Source organism: Tachysurus vachellii, chromosome 17 (assembly GCF_030014155.1).
Source record: "Tachysurus vachellii isolate PV-2020 chromosome 17, HZAU_Pvac_v1, whole genome shotgun sequence".
In the NCBI taxonomy this organism is placed as follows: Eukaryota; Metazoa; Chordata; class Actinopteri; order Siluriformes; family Bagridae; genus Tachysurus; species Tachysurus vachellii.
The window spans coordinates 15,416,531-15,443,717 of record NC_083476.1 but is presented as its reverse complement, the minus strand read 5'-3'; the positions used below and the strand labels follow the sequence as shown (position 1 = coordinate 15,443,717).

At 38.7% G+C, this 27,187-nt stretch overlaps 1 protein-coding gene across 3 annotated transcripts in view; it reads left to right on the top strand.

Moving 5' to 3' along the window:
• Positions 1–27,187, top strand: part of igsf9bb (immunoglobulin superfamily, member 9Bb) — a 97,476-nt gene that overhangs the window by 23,464 nt on the left and 46,825 nt on the right. For all 3 annotated transcript variants that reach the window (XR_009649797.1, XM_060891423.1, XM_060891424.1), the window contains exons 3-4: positions 5,082–5,228; positions 20,249–20,400. Coding sequence is in view for 2 of the 3 variants with exons in the window: in XM_060891423.1 (XP_060747406.1) it covers positions 5,082–5,228; positions 20,249–20,400 (299 nt within the window). In the remaining variant the exon portion in view is untranslated. The remainder of the gene's footprint in view (positions 1–5,081; positions 5,229–20,248; positions 20,401–27,187) is intronic.

The window sequence follows — 27,187 nt, the reverse complement described above, 5'->3', positions numbered from 1 at the left end:
TTAATCCTTAGCTCTGTGTTGTTTTATGTAGCACCACAGCCCTGGAGAATCGTTGTTCCTTTTCACTATGTATTGCGTCAGCTATATATGGTTGAAATAACAATAAAATCTTCTTAAATTGACACTTTCTCTGTACCTTTAAGATTTATACGGTTTGACAAAAAGTAGTTTTGCGGTCAACAGGAAATGACATAGACCCACTTCACAAGATGAAACAGGGCTTTTATTAAAGCAGCAGTATAATAATTAGACTGTTAGATCGCTTGTCTAGAAATCTGGCTTTGAAAGGAATGAGGACCTCTTCATAGCATAGCAGATTGAAATTGAAGTAAATCAGGTAAACTGTTACTGGAATTGTGTGGTTAAAAAACTATATGTTAAAAATAATGTTAAAATTTACTTTTATATTGAATAAGGAATAAAAGACTTGAGGAAGGGGGGCACGGAGGCTTAGTGGTTAGCACGTTCGCCTCACACCTCAAGGGTTGGGGGTTCGATTCCCGCCTCCGCCTTGTGTGTGTGGAGTTTGCATGTTCTCCCCGTGCCTCGGGGGTTTCCTCCGGGTACTCCGGTTTCCTCCCCCGGTCCAAAGACATGCATCGTAGGTTGATTGGCATCTCTGGAAAATTGTCCGTAGTGTGTGATTGCGTGAGTGAATGAGAGTGTGTGTGATTGTGAGAGTGAATGAGAGTGTGTGTGTGTGTGTGTGTGTGCCCTGTGATGGGTTGGCACTCCGTCCAGGGTGTATCCTGCCTTGATGCCCGATGACGCCTGAGATAGGCACAGGCTCCCCGTGACCCGAGGTAGTTCGGATACGCGGTAGAAAATGAGTGAGTGAGTGAGTGAGATTTGAGGAATAGAGGACGCTGCTACAAAAAATTTAGTTCATGTTATGGTGGCTGTAGCTAACGTTTAGTCAAGCGACAGCACAGCACAGTATTTTCTTTTTCCACGTTTTTTTCTTTTGATTTTCTATTTCCAGAAAAAAAAACAATTTAGTTCCACCATGTCGAACAAACTAAAACAGCACAAAAACATGAACAGAACAGAACACTGTCAGAAACTCTGGTCTCTGATCAATGCACCTCTAAACAGTAAAAGAATAAAATTCCAGGGAGAAAATTCTGTTTCAGAAGATGATCAATTAGTCGATAAGTTTTATTCAGAGATCCGGGATTTTTATCCGTGTTGAAGAATAGGGAATGTAGCATCACAGAGCTGCAGGCAGGTTGCTGAGGTGCAAGACTTTTCATCAGAACAAAACCTTCTAGATTAAACACGATCTCTTATTTACGTATCGAGATTCGGAATTACACCACTGATACAGATCACACACAGAATGGACGTCATTTGAGAGCATGTCGGATTTATGAAAGCCAAAAAACTAGGATAGCTTATCAGACGTCACTCGAGGCATGATATGCAATTTTAATGGTTCAAGCTCACAATGAAGGGTAATAAGAAGGAAGGAACTTTTATCTGTTCTTCACACTGAGTCCTGGAATCTCTACAGACTTTTTCAACAGCAGTTTTAACATGTTTCTCAACATTGAGTACAATGAAACGATATGAAACGTTGTTGCACAGATTAAGACGTTCCAGTAGCAACTGAGCAGTGATGCAGCATATTATACAGACTAGGGTTATAGACTCGATTATTGGCATTGTTTTCTAGTTTGTTTTGTAATGTAGATTTATTTTTTCTATTGTTTTAGCGAGTTTACTGTTGGGAAATGTTTCGTCTGTTCCTTATTGTACACTTTTTACATAAAAACACTTTGTCTGAATGTGAGACAAGGGTTGAAGTGGATTCACCATATAAACAATCCCTTTGGGTGAAGTCAGAATCAGAAATTTTGGTAAATATGGATACAAATAGCAGTGGTTCATTTCACACTAGAAATGTGAGAGGAGGGAGGCACGGTGGCTTAGTGGTTAGCACGTTCGCCTCACACCTACAGGGTCGGGGTTCGATTCCCGCCTCCACCTTGTGTGTGTGGAGTTTGCATGTTCTCCCCGTGCCTCGGGGGTTTCCTCCAGGTACTCCGGTTTCCTCCCCCGGTCCAAAGACATGCATGGTAGGTTGATTGGCATCTCTGGAAAAATTGTCCCTAGTGCGTGAGTGAATGAGTGTGTGTGCCCTGCGATGGGTTGGCACTCCGTCCAGGGTGTATCCTGCCTTGATGCCCGATGACGCCTGAGGCACAGGCTCCCCGTGACCCGAGGTAGTTCGGATAAGCGGTAGAAAATGAATGAATGTGAGAGGAATGTAACTTTTAACAGCGTAAGTATATAAACATTCAAGTGAAATTAGACATTTTAATGACACATGGTTTTATTAAAAAAAATATATATATTCATATTTTAATTCCTAAACAGGCAGGATTAGTGGGAATGGGGTTGAAAACTTAAACATCTGGCAATTCTCAAAGCTTATTACATCAAAATATCAGAAATATTTACAGCATCAACAAAAGCAGGTGAAGATACACATATTAATGCAGACATATAGAGAGAACATACAGTGTTCAATATTATATACACAGGAGTAACACCCCACCCCCACCCCGACCTCACCTACCCACACACACACACACGCACCCCACTCACACGGAGCAAAAGTGTAACTGTGCAAAACACTGTGCAGGAGTATTTGGATCAAGGTGTTGTATTAAAATATTATTAAACATAAATATGAAGCCTATTAAGTCTTGAGCTTTGAGTGTTTGTTCTAGAATTTGTTTGATAATTGTTAAAGTTCTTGAAAAGAAGCAAGTTGTGGTTTCAGCATCTGGTGCATCATGTTTTATGTGCATGTTTATATTACAGAGAAAAGCAACAGCAGGAATCCACTTACTACCGAATTCTGTTTTCTTTTTATTTCCTTTCTAGCAAATACTTCTAAACTATATTTTATATAGTAACCCTGGTGACAAGAACCACTTTGGAGCTTTCACAAATCTTTTATCTCAACTCCACACAACAGAACACTTAGTGCACAAGTGAAAAGAGTGTGTGTGTGTGTGTGTGTGTGAGAGAGAGAGAGAGAGAGAGAGAGAGAGTGTGTGTGTGTGTGAGTGTGTGTGTGTGTGTGTGTGAGTGTGTGTGTGTGTGTGAGTGTGTGTGTGTGTGTGTGTGTGTGAGTGTGTGTGTGTGTGAGTGTGTGTGTGTGTGTGAGACATTTGGAATAACGCATGTTGGTCTTATCCTGTAGACAGAGTAACCCTGTATGTGGCTCTGCAGTATTTCCACTCACAGTGCCGTCAGTGTAGAGTTCATTGTAAAGTTTAAAATAAAAAGGGTCTTATGCTATACAGTTTGGTCAGTGGGCTCTAAACAGCTCTGTTCTTTCTCTCATCTGCTACAATCGGCTGTGTTATAACGCATACTTCAGAACAAGACATGACAGTCTTAGCATCATAGCCATGACACAAAGGATGCGATTATCTCTAAAACGACGGAGGACAAACTAAGTACAGTTTACAGTTCAATAGAGACGTCTCTTTGGTGCCTGAACATCTGCGCACAACAGATGCCATGATATACATCTGCTCTGGCACAAGAAATGAATGCACAAAGTTCTGTTCTCTAAAAGGGATACAGTCACCAGTGATAGCATTTCCGACAGCGGAACACACACAGCTTATCTCTTTATTTCTTCATAAGAACCAAAAGAAGCAACAGTGACTATATAGTTATCCTTGAATTAAAAAATATGATTCTTTTAAAAATTATGAGATGTAAAAAAAAAAAAAACTGTAGTGTTATGACAATGTAAATGGTGAAAATGTCCATGAATTGTAGTATGTTCAGCGTGTCCTAAAATAGACTGGTTAAAAATTATTCCCCTTTGCAGAGGGACATATTAACAGAACACCAAGTTACCATGTAGTTTAAAAGGAAAGGAAGGATGAATGCAAGCTCAGAGTACTGACCTCTGTTATCCTTCCAGCATGTCTCTACCTGAGATCTTTCTTTACCCAACAGCGTCTGTCATTGTCGGTCCTTTGGTTCTGTCACCTCTTTATCACTGCTGTAAAAGCATTCCAAGATATCCCATTGTTCTTGAGCAGCTGTGGCCCATTTCCAGCTCTGCTGTATTGATCTGCAGGGCACTAAAAATTGGCTCCTCATTTTCTCAGATGAACTCGAGCATACTGAACTAGTCGATTTCCTTCCGCACTTGTGTGCAAAGCTAACATTTTACTGGTGCCACACGCATATGTTTTCTTAGCCTAACTGCATACAGTGTAATCCGACTACATTGATCAAGAAAAGTTATGGCTGCTTTTCTGTTAAAGGAAATACATTTATGATGTAGTGCATCAAGGATATTTTACAGAGTACTTTGAGTAACTGAAGTGTACAGACCAGGGTCTGGATTCATAAAGATTCATAAGAATGATCTCAGAGAACTAATTTGGCTTAAAGGTTTCTAAAAACTGGGAATCTGATCTCAGAGCAACTCTGAGCAAGAAAAATACAACAACTTTTATCTTAGAGAGGCGGCAGGGCCAGTTTGACCCCATTACTAACTATGATACAGTATGTTGAAGACTGTAATTGAATGTCCGATTAAAAAAACAGGAGTGCTTTTAAAATCTGGTCTATTATAAACCTTCACTTTGTCTCTATGTTAAGATAAATGTACATTTTTTGGGCTCGTATTCATGAACTACTAATACAAAATCTTTAAGCATCTGAGGTGTAAGTTGTAGTCAGTTATATAAGCTGTTGGTCTTAGCTAAGTCTATAGTCTGAGTTCAAAGAATTGCTAGTATTTTTTTTATAATTATATACCAGTTAAGGCATTAATAAAATGTCAAATAGACTTTGGTGTTCATCGCATTCAGTTTTTGAAGTCACTGCTCATTTCTTTTAACAAAAATACTAATAGAAATAGTTTGCAGCTGAATTTTAATGCCCCAATTTACGCACACTCATAAAGGAAATAACTGCAAATATGTGCTTGAATTTACCTTTGAATCTGAATAAAGTCTGAAAATCTACACTGCATGCCAAACTACACCAAGAACATAGTGTTTTAGTGCTAACCTGATGTCTGTGTGTCCCTGTCTCAGGAAGAGCTAGCCTGCATGGGAAGTCATCTCTGCGGATTGAGAGGGTACGTTCAGATGATCAGGGCTGGTACGAATGCAAGGTGTTGATGTTGGAGCGGCAGTACAACACCTTCCACAATGGCAGCTGGGTGTACCTTACAGTGAATGGTGAGTCCTGGCCCTTCACTTAGGCCTGAATCTCGAAATCTGACACAGTGGAAATGCTGATCTGCTGTCAGGTTTGTATAATAATTCATCTTGGGTTAGGGTATGAGAGACTTATCATTAACCAGTCCTGGTGTCTGTGGGTAACTTTAGTCCAGGGAATTATAGCTGTGAAGTTCCCGTTGTTTAGAAGACAGACATTCCCCTATAACAGTAACATGTTCATCACTTCCTGTTGGTGAACCTCTGTTTTATTCTTAAGGGCCAACCGATGCATTGTTGGCTTAGCGGAACTTTGGTAAATGAGCCCTTTGTATTTCTGTGTAGACCTCAGGAAAAGACTTACTGATGTTTTTGCAATTTTTTTTTAGATCGTAATAACGAGCACTAATATCTTTGCATAGATGACATAGAGCAAAGCATAAAGACGCGTTCTCTCTCTTTGTGGCTTTTCCTGCATCTCCTGACTGACTCAGTTAGGGTTAAAAGAAATGAGTGCTGAAACTGAGACGTTAACAGTCACGGATATCAAATCTGTATAGAGGAAAGCGCAGGATTCAGAAAAAGGTGTGACTTTAGACATGCCCCATGTCTCTAGCACAAGATTATAGGTGGAAAGTCAGTTAAGGCATAAATACTGAGAAAAATTCCCTTTTTAAGTCTCTGAAGTTTTTACGGTGGATCTGATGCACTGCCATATTGGTTTGTATTGTTTCAGTCATACTATCTAGTTAACATGTAAGCTATTTGATTAGCTCTCTCTCTCTCTCTCTCTCTCTCTCTCTCAGTTTGTTGCAACCAGTCAGAGTTTTTCAGGTTTCTGCGGCTGTCTGTTGGGATTACATTTCTAAAAATAGTGAGATTTTTCTCTTAAAATTCATGAGCTACGAGTAATGGTGTGTTAACTGCAAAGTTGTAAATGTGGCATGTAAATGCTAACAGTATATTTGCTCAGCCCTGTATGCTGTTGCCTTGAGAACCACTTTCCTCTTCATCTTCACACTGCTTCTGTGCAGCATTTTTTTTCCTGTGATGGACATTCAGCTCTTTGAAACCCTTTGCAAACATCTGCTGGGAAATCTAATTCTGTAATTACACAGGGAAGCAGACAGATTTTGCCTATTGTGGCCTTGTATTGTGGATGTTGGATCACATTTCTAAATCTGGGCAGCTCAATCTCCTCAGCGTGCTGTTACAGAGGTGAGGAGCCACAGCAGCACCGACTGTCTGTCTGGGGCCAAATTGAAAACCACTGAGTTTGCCTTATCAGCTAAGCTCTGCGACAGAATGCGAATATATGAGACGGAAAGAACCTCGCACTATCCTGTGTGTGTGTGTGTGTGTGAGAGAGAGAGAGAGACTTCTGTGTGTTTGTGTATTGTAGTCTGGTCATAAATCTGGCAACTCAGCACAGACAAGAGTGTTGAGAGGACAGTTAATCTGCGGTGTGTGTGTGTGTGTGTGTGTGTGCTTCCTGCAGTGTGTCTAACACTTTAATATCAGTACTTGTCTCTAAGAGCTACAGTCAACAGCTTCGGTCATACTTTTGCTACAGCAGGTTACACGGCAGTATCACCTAATTGTTGCCTCTTTTATATTGAAGCTGGATATTTTTTCCAGATTTCATCCATAATTTGGAAATCATAGGCGTCATTTAAAATTGATTACTTTTTTTTATCTGTAAGTAATCTAATCAACATTGTTGCAGATCTTGAGCCAGTATCATTGGAGGTCAAACATCATTGATTCAGAAAACCGCAAACGATAGAATTAAAACTTCGAAGTGACCTAGAACTTTCCATATGGGCATATGATGACAAATGTAATGGAGCATGCTGACAAATTAAGGCTCAAACAAGTCATATTAAATAAGATGTATTAAATCTACGTGCCTAGAATTATTAGAACAGAGTACTATCGAACGGGCAATTCTGATTGGTCAGAAACTGTTGATTAATTTTCTATTACATCAGCTATAACAGTAGTTCTGTCTACACTGTAAATGACATAATTATATTAATGCAATTGTTCTTATATGTTTTTGACTCCATAGTGAAAACTTACACATTTTTATCAAAATAAATGGATTTAAAATAAAACGGTACAGTTTTCTCTGAGCATAAAGCTGATAATGCAGATAAAGCTGTTACTTTTTTTCCAACATGGAACAAGAGTTTATGCTTTTTGGTTTTGCATGAAGATAACAATTTGCTTCTTTTTTGCATTTTTGTCTTTATGAAAGAGAAAACAAGAGAGTGGTAAGGGAACAACCATTTATAGCTGCTATAACAAGTGTAACAGACACAAATTTGTTTCATGGATGATCCACAACACTCGGCGTAAACATAACGTGTCATTCTTTTTCACTCACTCTCTCTCTCACTCATTTTCTACCGCTTATCCGAACTATCTCGGGTCACGGGGAGCCTGTGCATATCTCATCGGGCATCAAGGCAGGATACACCCTGGACAGAGTGCCAACCCATCGCAGGGCACACACACACTCTCATTCACTCACGCAATCACACACTACAGACAATTTTCCAGAGATGCCAATCAACCTACCATGCATGTCTTTGGACCCGGGGAGGAAACCGGAGTACCCGGAGGAAACCCCCGAGGCACGGGGAGAACATGCAAACTCCACACACACAAGGCGGAGGCGGGAATCGAACCCCCAACCCTGGAGGTGTGAGGAGAACGTGCTAACCACTAAGCCACCGTTCCCCCCCATGTGTCATTCTTTAATATGGCAAATTGTTGTGAAATACACGGAACTGCCAGATTCCATTAAGATTTTGGGTTTTCTTATTTCATCAAAATCTTGATGTTTCCTGTCTTTGTTTGATTGTTTAATGCAACAGTTCTAAATGTGACTTTGCCTCTGTCACACCCATTTCTAAGTTTAAACATTTTCTCCCTTCTAATTTATTTCATGAAATGATTAGTACAGTAATGTTAGTTTATTAAAAAAATCAGTTTGCAGAAAAAGTAGCCTATGGGAATAAATCAGAACAGGCAACACTGTCAAGGTGATAACAAGAAACACCAGATGCCTTGATATAAAAAGATGACTTGTCTGAAGTTCTGTAAACTTACAAAAAAAACAAAAAAAACCTTTTACTTTTAATGGAGAAGCTTAAAATACCTAAGTGACCCACCTGAAAGAGACCCAGTGGAAAACTACTAGTCTAGTGTGTACTCCAGGATCCAAGACACTTAAAAATCCTTAACAAGTGCCTTTATGTCAGAGAAGATATTTGATAGCTGTAAGCATCAGTCTCTGCTGTGGAATTAGTACTGGCATGCAGAATTAATACTGTTAATAATGTGACGTTGATACAAAAAGTCTTCTTTCTATTCCTGCAGACTGCTGTGCTTTGAAAAACAAGATTTTACATAACCTTATGAATATATACATGTGGCCTGGTGATGAATTCCCCGGAGCCTGTGAGAGGGATCCTCAGGGTGATGGGTAAAAAGGTGTGCATCAGGCTGTGCTGTGCTAATCGCGGAGCGGTTACTGCTCAGCACAGTGAGTGCTTCTCCACCAGGCTGTCACTGAGAGCTTTTGATCCGCAGTAGCTTCTGCTCCCTGTCTCAGAGATGCCACTGCCGCTGTTATATTGTTCCTGTGATATTCTCACCCTCACACATGCTCTCCAGCGGCTTAAGTGTGAGGGAGGAGAGAAGGGGGGTGGAAATGATGTAATGCTGCAGGGAGCAGGCACTCGGGAGATTTGTGTAGGTGAATGTGTACGTGTGTAGATGCATACACACGGAGGCATGTTCATACGGCATCGATTAGTGAGTGTAAACATTAGCTTCTGTCTTTAGTCACTGAATTAGGCTTGTTAAATGCACCATGTTAAGTGAACCATGACGATTAAAATGTTCTTGGATACTGTATGTGAGGCATAAGCAATGAAGCCTAGAAAAACGAAGCCTAGTTTTAATAGGATTGGTAATGGATTTTCTGAGCAGAGAAAAGCCTTTCAAAAGTTACGGCCTCTTCCTCACAAGATTGTTTGTATTGAAGACAATTTAATTTTTTTAAATACTTTAATTTGTTAAAGGACAAAATAAGATATGCCCTTGATTAATAGTCATACAGATTACACTTCCTGATTCAGTGTGATAGATGTGCTAAATAATAGATAATCCTATCTTCCAATCATCCATTTTTTTCTACGTAGTTTATAATGTTCAGGGTTGTGGGGAAACTGGCACATGTCCCAATTGATTCAGGTCACAAGGCTGGGGACGCCCTGGATGGGGTGCCAACCAATCGTACAAGCCTCTTCACACACTATGGACAATTAGAGATGCCAGTTCACCTTCATCACAATTAGAGATGCCAATCCACATCTTTAGACTGGAGGAGTAAGGAAAGTGCCCAGAGGAAACTCCTGAAGCATTGGGGGAACACCTAAAACACGTAAAGGTGGGAAATGGGAACAGGACAAATAAAAAAAAAACTTCATGTCAAGTATAACTCTGATTAAAGTCATTGAAACACTTTAAATTGCATCAAATATCTAAATAAAAGAGTGTAGCTCTGATAGTGTACTATATTTATAAAGTAAAAGGTGTGTACATATGGCAGACTGACTTTACTATGTTAATGTAAGTCATGATTTTGATCATTCTTTTAAATTATCTTTCAGGTACTGAGACAAAATATCAAGAAACTTTAATACCTGCCATGTGGTGGCATCAGTTTTAGCACACACGTACAATCCACAATCCAGAAAATGTATTTCAGTTTTAGGGCATTTTTAGAAACATTCCAATTATCATATTTATCAAGGCTAAGAAGACTAACGAACAAGACCTGCTAATTTGCACATATAAAAGGTGCACCCTCTGCAAGGTATTTTAGATAATCAGCATTTATTGAGATTTCTCATGCAAACTATTAGTAAATAAAAAACCCAGAGGATGACTGAGAACTGCATGTTGCTTTTTTCATTTCAGTTCATTTCTTTGCACTGATTAAAAATGGTACAATGTCCAGTTCCCAGTTTAAGTGTCAGCTCATCTCACAGTTTCTGTGGATCTTTCATACCCAGACTTCTGGCACTGACACAGTAATGTATCACAATTAAAATTTCACAAATATAACAAACATTGCAATGATCTTCTTTTGTTAATATCACTATATCACTACAGATGTGAGTAATATGAATGTCAAATCCCCTTAGTGTAAATGAGAGCTTCTGTTGCCATAGAAACCTGGATAAGCAGTATTAAAATGAACTTCCTATTTGAAGGGTCAGAGAAGAGAGCAAAGTGATTAAATCTGTTCTACCGCAGCAGCAAGTCAGCGCTAATCCTGTGGGATTGAACAAGAGGGTCACCATTGTTTAGACTGACCCTTAAACAGGATCAGAATTGTATTATGAATGGGTCTACATGGCGAAAATGTGTATTCCTCATACAGTGCAAGAGCCTTTTTTAATACTGTATCTTTCATTAGGACACACTTGCATGAGACAGTACTATGTTCATGTTGCAGTGAGAGGATTTTTGGAGGATTGTGACTTTTAGGACTGTGGAAAATTACATTACCAGTCACCAACCTCATAAGAATGTATAAGAATAAGAATGTTAACAAAGGAAATATAGTATTGGTATCATTTGCAGACTCTAGTTGTTCTTGCATACCAGACTCTAAGTTCTCGCATCCCACCCCGCTGCTGCGATCCCTCCACTGGCTTCAGGTAGCTGCACACATCAGATTTAAAACACTGATGCTGGCCTACAAAGCCAAAAACAGACCAGCTCCCTCTTACCTCAAAGCCCTCATCACTCCTCGCACTGCACCCCACACCCTCCGTCCTACCAGCACTGCTCAACTGGATCCACCATCTCTCAGCGTCAGAGGCAAGTATACTACAAGACTCTTTTCTGTTCTGGCACCAAGGTGGTGGAATGAGCTTCCCCTAGGGGTCCGGACAGCTGAGTCACTGGCTATTTTCAAACGGCAGTTGAAGACCTACTTATTCAGGAAACACTTCAACTAGCACTTCTTTCTCTATCTTTTGCATTTATAAAAAAAACAAAACAAAAAAAAAAAACTTTGAAACTTTTTCATTGTAACTTTGAACAATGTTTTAAACTCATGGTATCTTAAGTATGTAACCTAGTGAGCCAGCATTAATGTATCCAATGATAGAGATTTAAGCACTTATGTATGTCGCTCTGGATAAGGGCGTCTGCCAAATGCTGTAAATGTAAATGTAGTTGAATGAGAGCTCCAGATACTAGAAATTAATCAATAAGATGATGTTTAAAATATGTCTATTAAATGTACACATTAAAGGTGTAAGTAATTTGGCTTAAATAACATAGAAAGTAGTATTTTTTCAGGTTGTTTCTTGCTTTTATAAATTTAGCTAAATTTTGCTAGCAACTTGATTTTATATATATATATATATATATATATATATATATATATATATATATATATATATACATTTTTGAGCTGCATCACAGGGCAACCCCTCTACCACATATCTATTCTCACAGATGCGCAGAGTTAGCTAGTGTCTGTGTTATTAACAGGGAGGAGAGGGAGATAGTTCCCTTCCACTCATAGCCAATTTTGCTTCCCTGGCTTTTGGTCACTTGATGGCTGTGGCATTTTTGGAATTTAATCTCACAAGTTCAATGATAATATTTATTCATACATATTTTTGCACATATTTATGTTCAAAGCCATGGACTGTATCTATATCTCTGACCTCAACAAAGTTTTGTTTTATGTTTGTGCTTCTCATTAATCAGCTAGAATTAGCAGTGCTCCAGTCTGTCCTGTAGAAGTTGTAAGGTTAAGTTTGAATGCTAATGTAGCCACTAAAGCAAGCCTTCCATACAAGTTTGCAATACACATACGCAAGTGTGAGGCCATGTTGTTTGTTGTGCAGATGTCAGATGAGCAGGCCGTGTTGTGGCAGCAGCTGGGATTTGGTCTTGTTGATGTTGACTCTGGGAGCTCTCCATGGTGCTGATGGCTTCACAGCCTGGTGTAAGTGCTGAGCATTCAGCTGAGTGGGTCTGACCATATGCTGCAGTCACTTTGCAGATGGCTTTATGGGCAATAGCAAAGGCCACAGTCCACAACAGACAACAGCAGAGCACTGGAGAATAATGAGTAAACTGTGTTTAAAATGTGTCATTGGCCACACTGTTATGTGGCTCTCTATATGGATGTTCATCTTCCTACACGATACTGTGACATTTTAATGGCTTTAGTATGTGTAACTCATTTATGTATTGTCATTTGTGCAGACAGGTGTAAAGGCAATCTGTACAATGTGATTTGGTTTTGTTCCTTGTAACCTGTGCATAATTTCCCTAATTCATTCCTGGCAACTAAAAGGAACACTATCCAAGATGACTAATATGATGTATTTACATATTTTAGTACTAAAGTCATACCATCTTCTGTACATCTCATTAGGGATGTATAATATTTTTATTTATGTGTTTATTTATGTGTTTATTTATGTGTTTATTTATGTGTTTATTTCTTTCTTTCTTTCTTTCTTTCTTTCTTTATTTATTTATTTCATACATCAAAAAAGGATTTTCCCCCCCCAATTCATCCATGTATAAAGACATGCCACAACATTACATTTCAGCATAAACATGATCAACTTTGAAGTACAACTTGGCCATTCTACTAAAAGCCTAAAACAAAGTAAAATGAAAACCAAATCAACATGAACCCCATTAACACATCAGCACCTTTTTGTGCCCAGTGCAGTCTCCCCATTCACAGTCTGCAAAATCTTTCCATGATTCATGTCTTTGCTTTATGATATGCTGCATGGAAGGCAGATATGAGCCAACAGTCTGTGAGGATGAACATCAGTCCTGGGGAAAGAGGATTTTCCTCATAATGACTTGTTTGTAAATGCTGGATATGACATTTGCATTTGTCTGTAATTAGTTCTGGGTATCAGTTCCAGATCTCCTCTCTCTGCTGGCATTGATGCCGCTTTATTCTGCCCTGCATTTATGTTTATTTAGAGCATCTGGCTGCTCTCTGCTGTGCCATTGTCTCACAAAATGTGCGATTTGATGTGCGGTTTTGATGGTGACGAAATTGTTCCCTTGTGATTATCAATGTATTTTGTTATGGCTTTTCTGAGAGCAAGTAATTTTTTAGAGACATTTTATGCACTTCATCTGCATACAGAATAATGACTGTGCCAGTGAAAGAGAGAGTTAGAGGAACATCGCCAGTTGCAGTGGCAGGAACACCATGAGATGCTTATGAATTAAAAGGAGCTCAGATGCTCTTCTTTCTCTCAGCATTCCTGAGTAAACCATTTCCCTCGAAGGAAGTGCACAACAGCTCGTTCCAAACACTTCTTTTATACTTATTCGCTGTTGTATGAGATGGATTAAATTGAAATTGAAATTTATTTGTGAAGCACCTTCAAAAGCTGTTATTTATGTTCTTGCAGTCAGTTTGGTCATTTGTGTACAATTACCATTTGTTCACATGAGCAAGCAGCATGTTGCTTATGTTGCTTGTCTGAAATTAAATAATGCACTAATCAGTGTGAAATTGGTTTTTGATTTATGAGTTACATAAGCTAGGCTTTCTCCCAGCTTCACTGACAGATTATCAAGTCAAGCTAGTTATGTTTACTGACCAGAGCCACCAACGATCCTTCCTAGTCCTTCCAAGCTTCATGTTTTTTTTTCATCTCTATACACATTTAATACAATGTCATATATGACTGGTTAATAGGACTCTTTGGTTCTTTTATATTTTGTGCATTAAACAGTGAACGTAAACTAATTGCTGGTAGGAACTAAAAGATGTGAGAAGGGAACTGAAGAAATGTGACACCACTTTTCAAATGGCAATTGTCACTTGCTAGCCTGAGGCCCCCATCCACAGGCCATGAGAACTCCCTGAATGGTCTAATGAGGATCAAATTGATGTAAATCTTATACAATGACCTTCACACTCACCAGATCTCAGCCCACCTATGGGAGATTTTGGATTGTGTGTGTGTGTGTGTGTGTGTGTGTGTGTGTGTGTGTGTGTGTGTGAGCGACTATGCTCTTCACCACCACGATCAAAATACCTAGTGAGGGAATATCTCTTAGGAATTGTAGAATTCATGAAAGCTATTTTGGCAGCTTGGGGTGTAACAATCTCTTACTAACACATTTTATGTTGTTCTTTCCTTTTTCCTTTGCATTTAAAATATCTGTTGATTTATTTACAGTCTTTTACCAAGTTATTGGTGAGGGTTAGACTAAAAGCAAGAATTAGCTGTATATACATTTAATACATTTACAGTGGTTGGGCTTCGGAGTGCATTATACTAGATTATTATTATTTCAAATATTAGCTAAGGGGGGGGCACGGTGGCTTAGTGGTTAGCACGTTCGCCTCACACCTCCAGGGTCAGGGTTCGATTCCCGCCTCCACCTTGTGTGTGTGGAGTTTGCATGTTCTCCCCGTGCCTCAGGGGTTTCCTCCGGGTACTCCGGTTTCCTCCCCCGGTCCAAAGACATGCATGGTAGGTTGATTGGCATCTCTGGAAAATTGTCCCTAGTGTGTGAGTGCGTGAGTGAATGAGAGTGTGTGTGTGCCCTGCGATGGGTTGGCACTCCGTCCAGGGTGTATCCTGCCTTGATGCCCGATGACGCCTGAGATAGGCACAGGCTCCCCGTGACCCGAGGTAGTTCGGATAAGCGGTAGAAGATGAATGAATGAATGAATATTAGCTACCGAGAAACCTGCAGTATGTAAGTGATTATGTTAACAAACCATAATCATAATGTGTGTTGTGAACAATCTGATCAATATCAGTGGTTGTTTTTTGGTTGTAGGTGAGTATTAAAATGAATTAATACTAAATTGTTTAACTGATTAAATTAGCAGATAAATAAAGTTTTAAATAAAGTCTCAATAAAGTTTTACAGACTGTACAGCTTTTAACTGCCAGATAATAGCCTCAGTTTGATGAGCGGAAGCTAACATTACCTATAAAAGTTAGCTACAATAGCTATGTAGATAAACAGACTACTTTTTGTAAAGATACAGACTAATTTTTGTTAGCTAGCTTATCAGTTTCACCATGTGTCACTTTGTTGTCATCAAGACTGTTGTGATACACATACTAGCTACAAAACTAGCATGCTTCAACATGGTCTCTGTGTTCATACACAGCCAAAAAGCTTCACAGCAGATTGGCACAGTGGAGGTGTTTGGATAAAGTTTAAGTATAAGGGATAAGTGGAATAATCTGATAAGAGACCATTTCACAGAAGTACAGTTGAGCTTTACAGTTCAGGAAGAGATGCGCATATTTATTTAAAGTGAATGATGAGAAAGATGAAGACCTAGGTATGACCAGATCCTTCCAGCCTGCTTTTTATAATCTTTAAAATCTCCTTCAGTATAACCACAAAGCCTGACTATAGCCTAGAACCTATCTGTCCCTGTGATACAAGCTTCTGATTTTATCTCTGCCTCCTGCTGAGACACACACACTGCAGGGAAATGATGTTCTTCTTCAGTGAAGTAGATAGAGTATTTAATATTTATCATCATACCGTGGCATATCTCTCAGTCTGGGCTGCTAGTTTAACTACATTTCTCATTTGTCACATGGTCACGATTAGAAAGGTGGAAAAAGGTTTTTAACAGAAGTTTTGCCACAATCCTTTGGGTCTCTGGGCTCTGAGCACATTGTAAAGGCTTCCCTTTCTTAGAGGACATTTATATCACGTGTAAAGGAAAATGTAAACTTCTGAAATATCATTTTGATTTTTTAAGCACATTTTCCTTCATAAATCACTATTCGATTATTTTAATACAACACACTAAACTTTTATTTCATATGCATTTTTTTTCGTAAAGGGTATATAAACTTTTTTACTGATCTATAAAGTATTGCACACCTAAACATCAATCTACTGACAGAGTAGTGGTTTCTAAAACTCTCTGATTTTATATAACTGTAGAAAATAGCTGGTGTTTTAGCATAGTGTAGACAGCAGAGTAGTAACCTGGAGACAGTCTGAGATATTTTTAACGCTATGTGTGGGGCAGTTTACTTTTAAGAATTATTTGTATATATTACACGCAGTGTGTCATTTTTGTTTTACTCCACATTCGTCCTATTTGGTCACCTACCTATTCCCACCCTCTAGCTAGGTCTTGTCTATCACAGATCAGACACCGACCACATGCTTCTGCTGAAACGTGTGAAACCAGCTGCTAATGCTGCATCAGAGGGAATCTGAACACATAGAGGAACAGTCAGTCTGCCCTCTTCCACATACAGTACATGAGCTCACAGACACCCACAGTTGACATTGTCACTGAGATTGCGAGGGAAGGCAGAGTATGCCATCCCTCCCATCCAGAGAAGACAGCAAAATCATCTTTTCTTTACTTTTGCATTCATTTATATATAAGCTATTTATCCAAAGTGACTTAAAAAGTAGGAAATACAGGCAAATTTAGATATATCACGCAGAGGACAGTGCAAGTGGTGCTGCCAGTGGTGCTACTATACTCATTCATTGAGTAGGAGTGTAAGAGATTGTCTAAGTGCAGATATTTTTATCTTTATTTTGGACGTTACATTGGGGTTAAGTAAGTTTTCACTAAAGAGGTGATCTTTAGCCATTTTTTTGAAGGTTGTGAAGGATTCTGCTGACTGGATTGAGGTTCTTCCTTATTTTTCTCCAGGACAAAAAATGTCTATGACACTGTTGTGATTTGTGATCTCCTGGCTTCCCAAAGCAGTGTTTTTTTTTTTGTTTGTTTGTTTTTTTAAGTTTTAACCTGCTCTTATCCATTTTGCTGGCATGGGTTTGCATTTTATTGGTGATGCACCAATGATCTGTTCAGCTCTGTTTGATGCCTTCACAGTAATCTAACATGAGAAGGATATAATTAGAGACACAGAGAAGCACAGTAAGAGGCCACTTGTTCCAAAAGCTCTATTTAGCCTCAGCAGATAGCCCTCTTTATTGACACTGCAGGTGCAGCCTGACTGGCACCAAACACAACCTGCTGGAGCCTGCTGTGTGTGTGTGTGTGTGTGTGTGTGTGTGTGTGTGTGTGTGTGTGATCAGAGAAAGAGGGACTATAAAGCCTGACACTCTGCTGTGTATGAATAGAGAAGCTGCTGTACCAGCACTTTGATTTCTGCCCACTGCAGGTGTAGTGCCAAGTGGATCCGATGGCTGATTCAGCGAAAAATAAGGCATGTCTTATTTTGTCTGCGCATGCCCCGGTGTCAAGTGAGATCACTGGAAGGCTTTAGAGCCCAAAGCAGGCCATAGGATCAATAAGAAACTGTGGCTGTGCAACTGCAACACACTCTTATCCAGGGCGTTTTTTTTTTACACGCTCTCTTGTGGCCGTCAGCCTTTTGTGGCCGTCAGACGTTCTGACAGATGCTTATGAGAGAGTGTGTGTGTGTGTGTGTGTGTGTGTGTGTGAGAGACACTTTTTGGAGTGTTGGTGTTTAGTCAGCATTGCAGGTCACTGCTGTGGGAGTATGTGAGTGTTTCTGAAGCTGAACAGAAAGCAGATGGAGTTTTCTGAGAGGACAGATGTCTCTGCTTCTCGGCCTCATCGCCTGTTCTAACATGTGAATCTAGTAAAAGAGCCTCACTCGCTTTCTGCATTACAGATACAATTAAACAGAAGAAAACATCTTTAAAGTTGTGTGGCTGTTACAGTTTGTATATCATTCAGAGGGTAATATGCCCATAAATGACTGTATTACTTGAGGCTTGGCCTGGCTGATGTGTTATCAAAAGTATAATTTATTAACATCATGAAATACCATTTTAGCGTTTAGCGTCATAGCGTTTTTACAACAGCATTGTTACTCAATGTATTCAGTGTTACATGTAAACATCTAAATTGAATTTAATGTTAGTATTATGATGGGCTATTCTGGGTTTAGATGGGTCTTGTTGAGTTTAGATGGGTCTTGTTGGGTTTAGATGGGTCCTGTTGGATTTAGATGGGTCTTGTTGGGTTTAGATGGGTCTTGTTGGGTTTAGATGGGTCCTGTTGGGTTTAGATGGGTCCTGTTGGGTTTAGATGGGTCCTGTTGGGTTTAGATGGGTTGTGTTAGGTTTAGATGGGTCTTGTTGGGTTTAGATGGGTTGTGTTAGGTTTAGATGGGTCCTGTTGGGTATAGATGGGTCAGGTTTGGTTTAGATGGGTCCTGTTGGGTTTAGATGGGCCATGTTGGGTTTAGATGGATCCTGTTGGTTTTAGATGTGCCATGTTGGGTTTAGATGAGCCATGTTGGGTTTAGATGAGCCATGTTGGGTTTAGATGGGTCTTGTTGGTTTTAGATGGGTCCTGTTCTATTTAATGCTGCTTACGTTAAGAAAAACTTTTTACATTATTCTTCACAAATACAGTTTATTCAGTTTAAGACGTACATAATAAGTGGTTTCAGAGGTAAAAATCTATTTTAAAAAGGTACCTTTTTTATGCTAAGCTATGGTGTTCTGTAGGGATTTTGTGTGAAAAGTTTTTAAAGAAAAGAAAGTCAGGTAGTTTTAAAGAATAAAATAAGGGTAATGTTATTTTCTAAATTGTTAGTCGAATAAAGTGGTCTAAAGGTGATTTATTTTATATTTTCCTAAAATCAGCCTTAAAGGATGTTAAAGGGATAAACATTAAGCGTTAACGGGTTAAGCCTGTTTCTCTTGTGTGATGGTGTGGAGAAGTCCCACATGACTATAAAAATGTCACAATGAAATTTATTCGTATCTGCAAAAATGAATAAATATCATAATATAATATAATATAATATAATATACATTATGAACAACATTTACTTCCAGCCAACTTGGTTGATAGACAGACAGACAGACAGACAGACATATAGATAGATAGATAGATAGATAGATAGATAGATAGATAGATAGATAGATAGATAGATAGATAGATAGATAGATAGAAAGAATTTAATTGACATTTCATAGTACAGGTACATAGCAATGGAATGGTGTTTAGAATCTAGCATCTACAGTCTAGTATTAATCTACAGTAGTATTAGCATCTAGTACTAATGAGTAACTCCTGGATGCAAGTTGTAGACCAGACCCTGAACACAGCCCATTTACCTTATTCGTATTTTAGTCATGTGGATATTACAGCAATTTTAGTCAATTCAGACTGACTAAACTATCACAGAATGTTATTCCAGTTCATTACTGAAGTTTGTACGTATATTAACATTATTCCAATGAGCACATTTTTTTGCACGAATACACTTTTCTAACTTTCTAGAATTATATAGCTGAGCAAAATAGACACTAAGGTATAAAAAAGCCCAAGGTATAAAAACATCTTATCACAAAATAACTGCAATCCAAATTGTTACTAAAGTTAGCAAGCGAGAATGAGAGGATGTTTCTCCAGCATTAGCAGCATCAGCATACACACTCAGATCAGAGAAGACAAGGGTGTAGTCTATCTAGCACCTTGTTTGCAACCACAGAGGTGCTTTCTCACCTCGCCTCTCGCTTCATAATTCTAGCATGTCTTAATTCATTCTCTTGTAAAAAAAGTGAGCGCACAGAGATTTATTCGCCCAGTTCTGACATTTCATCTGACATGTGCTGAAGAAAATGATATTTTACATGGTATGTATTATTATTTATTATTTTTTATTATTTTCTCATTTTAAGTTTTTAATTTTTCAGAGGACAAAATGTCTGATGATGTCTCTTGTTCATCTCACTTTTGGTCACAAAGTAACATGTAACTGAGTGAATGTTAAACTGCTTTACTGTCTTTCCATGTGGTCATAGAAACTAGAACATTTTCCAAGCGTTGAATAAATTGTTCATGATTTAGCTGTCTCTTAGAAAATCCAAAATGTTGCAAGTGCAAATGCAGGGATTAATATCATGCACCTGCATTTGAATGGATTGATCTGTAGCAGATAGTGGGCTGTATGTAGAATATAAACGTTTAAATAAGTCTTGTTGTGTTACAGCTCCTCCAACCTTCACGGACACACCGCCACAGTACGTGGAGGCCAAAGAGGGGGGCAGCATCACTCTTAGCTGCACGGCGTTCGGCAACCCCAAACCCTCGGTCAGTTGGATACGGGAGGGTGAACAATTACAGGACAGCGCTAAGTACAAGGTGAGAAGAACTTTCCCTTCTCAGCTACTAATATTAGCTATACAACACACATTTTGTCATTTTATTATTTGGCATGTAATAGGCAACTTGTTATCTTTTTGTTACTATGAGACTTTTAATTATGCAATGTCTGGAAAGCTGCTTTGGTACTGAATAACATCTTGTGATTTAGCTCCAGCTCCAGCCAAAATAGCATGTTGATAAAGTAGCTAGCTACATTACAGGGTACTGAAAAACTAGCCAACTATAATGAAGCTACCTTGTCAAACTGCAAATGTTTCATTTTATTAGGCAGCACATTTCATCCATTCATTCATCTTCAGGTGGCATTTTAACCTAGGAGTACAGACTTGCTGGAATGGCAGTCCATCGAAAGGGTATTACGCTCATTTATACATTGAGGGAAAACGCAGAGGAAACCTACGTGGACACAGAAAACAGGCAGTAGTCCGAGCTAATGTTTAAATTGTGGAGCCCAGGTCTTGGAAAACATAAAGTACTTGGAAAACACAAAGGGTTTATATATATACAACTCTTAATATATACATTTTAGCTAATTCACCTTTCTGTAGTTTTGCTTGATTTGCATTATTTGTACAGATTTGTGTACAGGCACTCAAACGCTGAAACATACACCATGCTATACTGTCATGTTGATTTAATTGAGCCATGAATGTTCTGTCAGGGCTGAGTGTGTGTGGCTTCTTGCAAAACTGAAAGTGACACGAAACCCTTTTTACTCTCGCTTAGACAGATGGACATGTGCTAAGCTCTCTATCATAGTCTACAGCTTCATAGCTTCATGCTCTGTGACCCTGTGAGATGGAAAACTCCTGCTGAGTGTAATACTTGATTCAGAGTGAAGAGAACACATCACAGTGAGTGAGTGTGTGTGTGTGTGCGTGTGTTGTGTGTGAGTGTGTGTGTGTATCCACAGACAAGGGCGCAGATGTGTCACTGCACATTGTCTAAGCAATTTCTAACTGCTAACTCTTTCTCTGTGTTCCATGTCAGCTGTCTTTTTTTTTTCAGACAGATACATATTGATCAGATGAGCTCCTACAATTGGAGTTGTTTCAGCAGAGTCACTAGTCCTCTAGCGGCTGTCCCTATGAACAGTCACTTTGATGTGGTCCTTTGATTGACACACGTCCCTGTAGAGTCTCCACTCCAGCTGCCACTCTTGCAGCCTGTGATAGGTGCTGAAATTGGAAGTGACAGATTTAAAGCTGTTTTCCACCACTTTCAATGTCAGCCTCTGCCTTATTCTCTTTTTCTCTCTCTCCATTTCTTATGCACTTGTTCTGGCTTATGCTCTGCCTTTCTGCCTTGTTTGTGGTGTTACTCCTGTCACATATCTCGTAGTTTTGCCTCAATCCCGTACAATATGTCACATGATTCAGTCAGGCTATTAGGTTAGATGTGCTAACCCTGTGCGGTCATTGGTTTGTTCCACAAACGTGTGTTTGTTAGCATTTTAGCTTAATGGTCTGAGTTTCAATGTGGTTTCCACTTTTAGCTGTATATAGCAACTGATTTTGGATTGCCTCATGGCTTGTGAATTGATTGTGTATTACAGAAACTCTGGTACCAAGTTTGTTTCAGACACTTTCTGTTTTTATTTCATTTTCAGTGAATGTGCAACTTTTAGATCGGGATCTTTTTAACTATAATTTTGATAGCAGTTGAATGCAGCACAGGTTATAGAGGGTGAATGGGGAAAATAGTTTAAACTGAATAGATAGAATTGTATGAGGCATAATTAGCTATGAGGTTTGGAATTTTAGTATAGTATAGTGTTTGTTTAGTATAAGGTTGTCAAAGATGGTGGAAGCAAAATCTGGTGAAAAGCCAGATGCCATAATAGCAAAGGGAGAACAACTTTGGAATTGGATGTTGCACAATCATATAAGGGCAAAATTTGTCAGGTATCTACATACGTTTGGAAAATACTGTAGCAGACCAGATAAACATGTGAAAACATTGTCTGTAGTTGAGCGATTTGAGATTTGAGAGAAAAAACATCAGGGCTTTTGTTTCTGCTTATCTAATCACACATATGCTACTTAGCTTTTAGAAGCTCATTGGATCAGAGACTATCTACATTAATAAACTGACATTTATTCATAGATTTTTTTATTTTATTTTCCCTCTTTAGTTTGATTTGTGATCTGATATTGGCGTTTTTAAATGGATAGCTGAAGCAGAATGTTTAAAGATGAACAGAGAGAGAATGTGCTGTATATGTTTATTCTCCCTACTTTACATTCAAACCAGATTCTTCTGTTACATGCTTCATAAAACCCAAACCAATACTGAACAAAATATAACCGCTTTCACCTGAACTGTCAGCATTAAACTATCACTATCACTAAAGTTATCACTAACAGGTATGTAAACTAAGCATGTTAGTTGCTTATCTGGACCAGTAAGCAAGGAAATTTTTGTCACTGGCACGTTACAGTTTTACCTGAATATCGTTGGTATACAAGTTTAAAACAAAATGAAAAAAATTTAATTAGCTTAGATAACTATTCCACTCTTACATCTAGGACTATAAATTCAGTAACATTGACTGAGGCAGTAGCGTTGCATGGTCGGTTATTTTTATATATATATTTTTTTAAACCTGGGGTGAAGTACAGCCCATTTCTTTTTAGAGAAGCTAAATGTGGCTTTGTTTCTGCATACACTGTGAGAACGGTGGACTGCACACTCATATACCCTTAATAGGAATGCAGCGGTGGCACTAATGGCATGCTAAATGTAAGGCATCTGTTTATAGATACTGTAGACTCAGCAAAGAGAATGTCAGAGTAATGCACGGTGCAGTCTCTCATTTTATATGGTGTTTGGTTTGCAGCAGCACAATGATCAATGATGTTTTCATACTCAAAGCTGAATTCTGGCTAGAAAATGGGAGCAACAGGCTTTTTTTCTTTAAGACTAAACGCTAAACAACCGATGAAGGATGAGGTTTTGATGAGAGGCGTGTTGCCATGCATAGCTTGTTAGTTTGAGTGACAGCCAGAATTTAGCTGATGGAGAAAGAAACTCAGATCATATTAATAGAGAAGATGGAGAGACAGAAAGGTTGGATATTTTTATTATTGAATCTATAATTTCCTCAATAGGCTGTAGATGTAAAAGATGTTCTGCAAAGATACACACACTGTTTTATAATACTAGATTTGTATTAATTTAATGTGAATCAGTGACAAAGACTGCAAACAAATTTACTGGAGTTTAAATTAAAGCGTAATTATTAGCTTTGCTTAAAAGTGTATTCTTGACAGTGTTTCTAACCTACATTATCTGAAGGAATAAGTGTGGATGTGTAAAAGAGATTTATGGCACAAGGTGGGGGACATTATGGACATGGTTCCAATTCATCACAGGGCACAATCTCACACATACATTCACACTACAGATAATTTAGACAATGACAATGAGCCTACAACACATCTTTGGACTGGGAAATCCAGAGTACCTGGAGGGAGACCACTGGAGCACATGGAGAACATGTAAATTCCATGGACACAGGGCAGATGTGTGAATAAAACCCCCAACCCCTGAGGTGCAAGGCAAATGTGCCAATCACTAAGACAACATTCAACCCCTCCCCTCACTTGTACACCATGCTCCCTTCCCCGACGCTTGTATACATGTAATTCACTAAGCTAGCATGAAATCCACCCAAGCTAGCTATAGAACATATATAAAACCACCCATCTGATCAGAAAGCAGATGCTTTCTTACTAAAAATACATTTCCTGAGGGACATGCTTGTGTGTAAAATGCAGCTGTGCAGTGCGCTGAGCCTAAATAAATCTCCCTCTTCTAGATTTCCTCCATGTATTTTACTACCATGGTGTGCTAACATAGAACAGCAAAGTCACTGGAACTTTAATCTTGTAGGAGCAGAATGAGTATCATTTATCTGGATCAGGAGCTGGGACTGCAAACAACTACAATGAAACAAAAAGCATGGGGAGAACAAGAAACATATAACTAACCCCGATCGGTTCATCCCATGTTGCTTGATCTCCCTTTAACTTCATCAGAAAAAGTGAAGATGCAGCATATCAGTCAAACCTATAAAGATATCCATCAGTCAGACATTCATATAAATATCCTGAGATCTTATTGGGTTAATCTCATTTTACCTCCTTGCCCATATTGGAATGAGTAAATGCTCTGCTTTTTTTTGAATGACCAGTAGAATTGATCTGTTTTAGTGGCTTTAAATGGTCCAGATGATTGTCAGACTACAGTATATACAAGCAGCACTGAGATGGTTAGGTAAGAAATTTCTTCAGTATTAGAGATCATTAAATCTTGGCTGAAATCAGTAACAGACTACTTTATGTAACACATAACAAGTGTTATGCATGTTATGTGACAGATTATACAATATGAGTATACAAAATGAAAACGACGTTATTCTGCCTACATCATCAACCAACATGATCTGGTTGTATAAACTGATGTAATGTCCAGTTTCTGTCCATTATTTTTCTGGGAATGCATGAAGGCAGGTACGCTCGTAACATTACATGAATAAACGTGAGTATTTTATATTAATTCATTTTAAAGTCTAGTATTTTTCCCCTCCTTTTGGTGGATTTTATATGACTGTCATAAAGGCAGTCACACAATAGGATCCAAAAACAAAACTTTCTGACTGAGAACCTTTTCATCAGTTGTCTTTGATCTTAGCACTAAATTGGCTGCCAGTGAGAACATCACATTAAGACCAGTGACCTTATCTTGTCCAAAGAATTGTTTTATGATGTGCATTTGTGACTGGTACAGCTCTATTGGACTATAAATCATGCCAGGCTTTAGGCTCATGTCAGTGTGTGTGTGTGTAGTGTAGTGTGTTGTTGGGTCTGCTGTAGTCTAGCCAGATGTCTCCATCTGGTTAATTAGAGTAATTACTGTGTCGCAGATTTCTGCTGTTTTGAATAAATGGGCTGTACTTATCTATGTTCTTGCCTGTGTGTGTGTGTGTGTGTGTGTGTGTGTGTGTGTGTGAGTGTGTGTGTGAGAGTGTGTGAGTGTGTGTGTGCCTGTGTGAGTGTGTGAGTGAGTGTGTGAGAGTGTGTGTGAGTGTGTGAGAGTGTGTGTGTGTGTGTGTGAGAGTGTGTGTGAGTGTGTGTGTGTGTGTGAGTGTGTGTGTGTGAGAGTGTGTGTGTGTGAGTGTGTGTGTGTGTGTATGTGTGTGTGTGTGTGTGAGAGAGTGTGATGCCTTACATGCATTCACCCAGCTCCCAGCTGCTTCAGACTATCGTCATGTGTTGAAGCAGCCAACTCATAGTCTTCGAAGTTTAAAGAAAATATTTTGCACTCTCACATCTACGAACCGTTTATTATTCAATTACAATTAATAGTAATGGTGATAATCTTTATCGAATGACTTTAAGTACATAATGTCACCATAATGATAACTCCTACAAAGAACTACATATGATAAAAATATACATATGGGAATAAAATAAATGGCCCAGTAACTCAGTAATTTATTCATCACGAGTGTTGATTCTGCATGGATTACCAGAAGGTAAATGATGTCACAGTTCCAGATTGTCAGTACTGGAGCACTGTACTGACAACAGCTAATTACATTACCAAGCTTGATTTCCTGAAGAGGTATTGGCAGGTCACACTAACTGCCAGTGCATCACATGTTTCCGTGTTTGTAACCCCTGAGCATTTTTTTTGTAATATCCTGTAGTGGTGTTTGACTTGGGTTAATACTCCTGTGAGGTTTCAGCAGTTAGCTGAATCACTAAAATGATCAAATCAGCTAGTCATCTGCATGTTCTGATCATTCAGACACTTTAGTTGCAATGTTTCTAGAGCAACAAGGCATTGATAGATGAAATGTTTATTTTCTGTGAACTGTTTATCATTCGGAAGCAATAAAATCACAAATAATTATGCCTTAACCTTATCAATACAACAATTTTTGTTTTAGACCAAAATATAAAAAGCTTCACTATGGAAGCCTGTACGATTAGGGATATATTATGAAGGGATATATTTAAAAAAATCTAGGAAAATGACTACATAATACTAATACAATAAATAACCTAATAACTAAATAAAGGAATAGATATATTACAGGCCAAAAACAGCTTTCAGCATCCAAAAGTGGAAAGTCAGTTTAAAATCTTTCTTTGCTTAAATTTTTTATGGCCTCTTGGTTTCCTGGCTTCGTTTTTGGCATCTTGGTTACTTTGTTGTTGTTTTTTTTGACTGTTTGTCAGAACTGGGCACACAATGGCAAGCTAAAGTTTTTCCCAAGATGTCAGGGTTTCTCATATCTCAGGCAGGGATTTAAACTAATCTGCCTCCTCGTCTTTCCTACAGAGGGCAACCCCAAAGTGGCCCTCGGGGTCTTTTTATCTAAGTGTTGTTACACGATTATGTGGCAAAAAGGAGAAAAAACATAATGAGTCCTGAGAGGGAGGCTCACTGATGGTAAAATGCCATCCTTTTATGCTGATATTAGACCAGGATTGATGCCTTTGCAGGTTGTGCTTAAGAGTTGAAATCTGAGAAAAAAACAGGTTATAGATAAACAGATAAACTTATTACCTTGAATGTTGAGAAATAAGAGAAGGACTAGTTTTGGTATCAGCATTACTTTCTTTACCTGTATGACACAAACCATGAACATACTTATTAGCATAGATAATTATTCAGATATGTGTGCTAACTATTTATAGATGCAAAACACCTCATGGACATAACTTTACTTCTCATTGTTTTTATCAGTGTC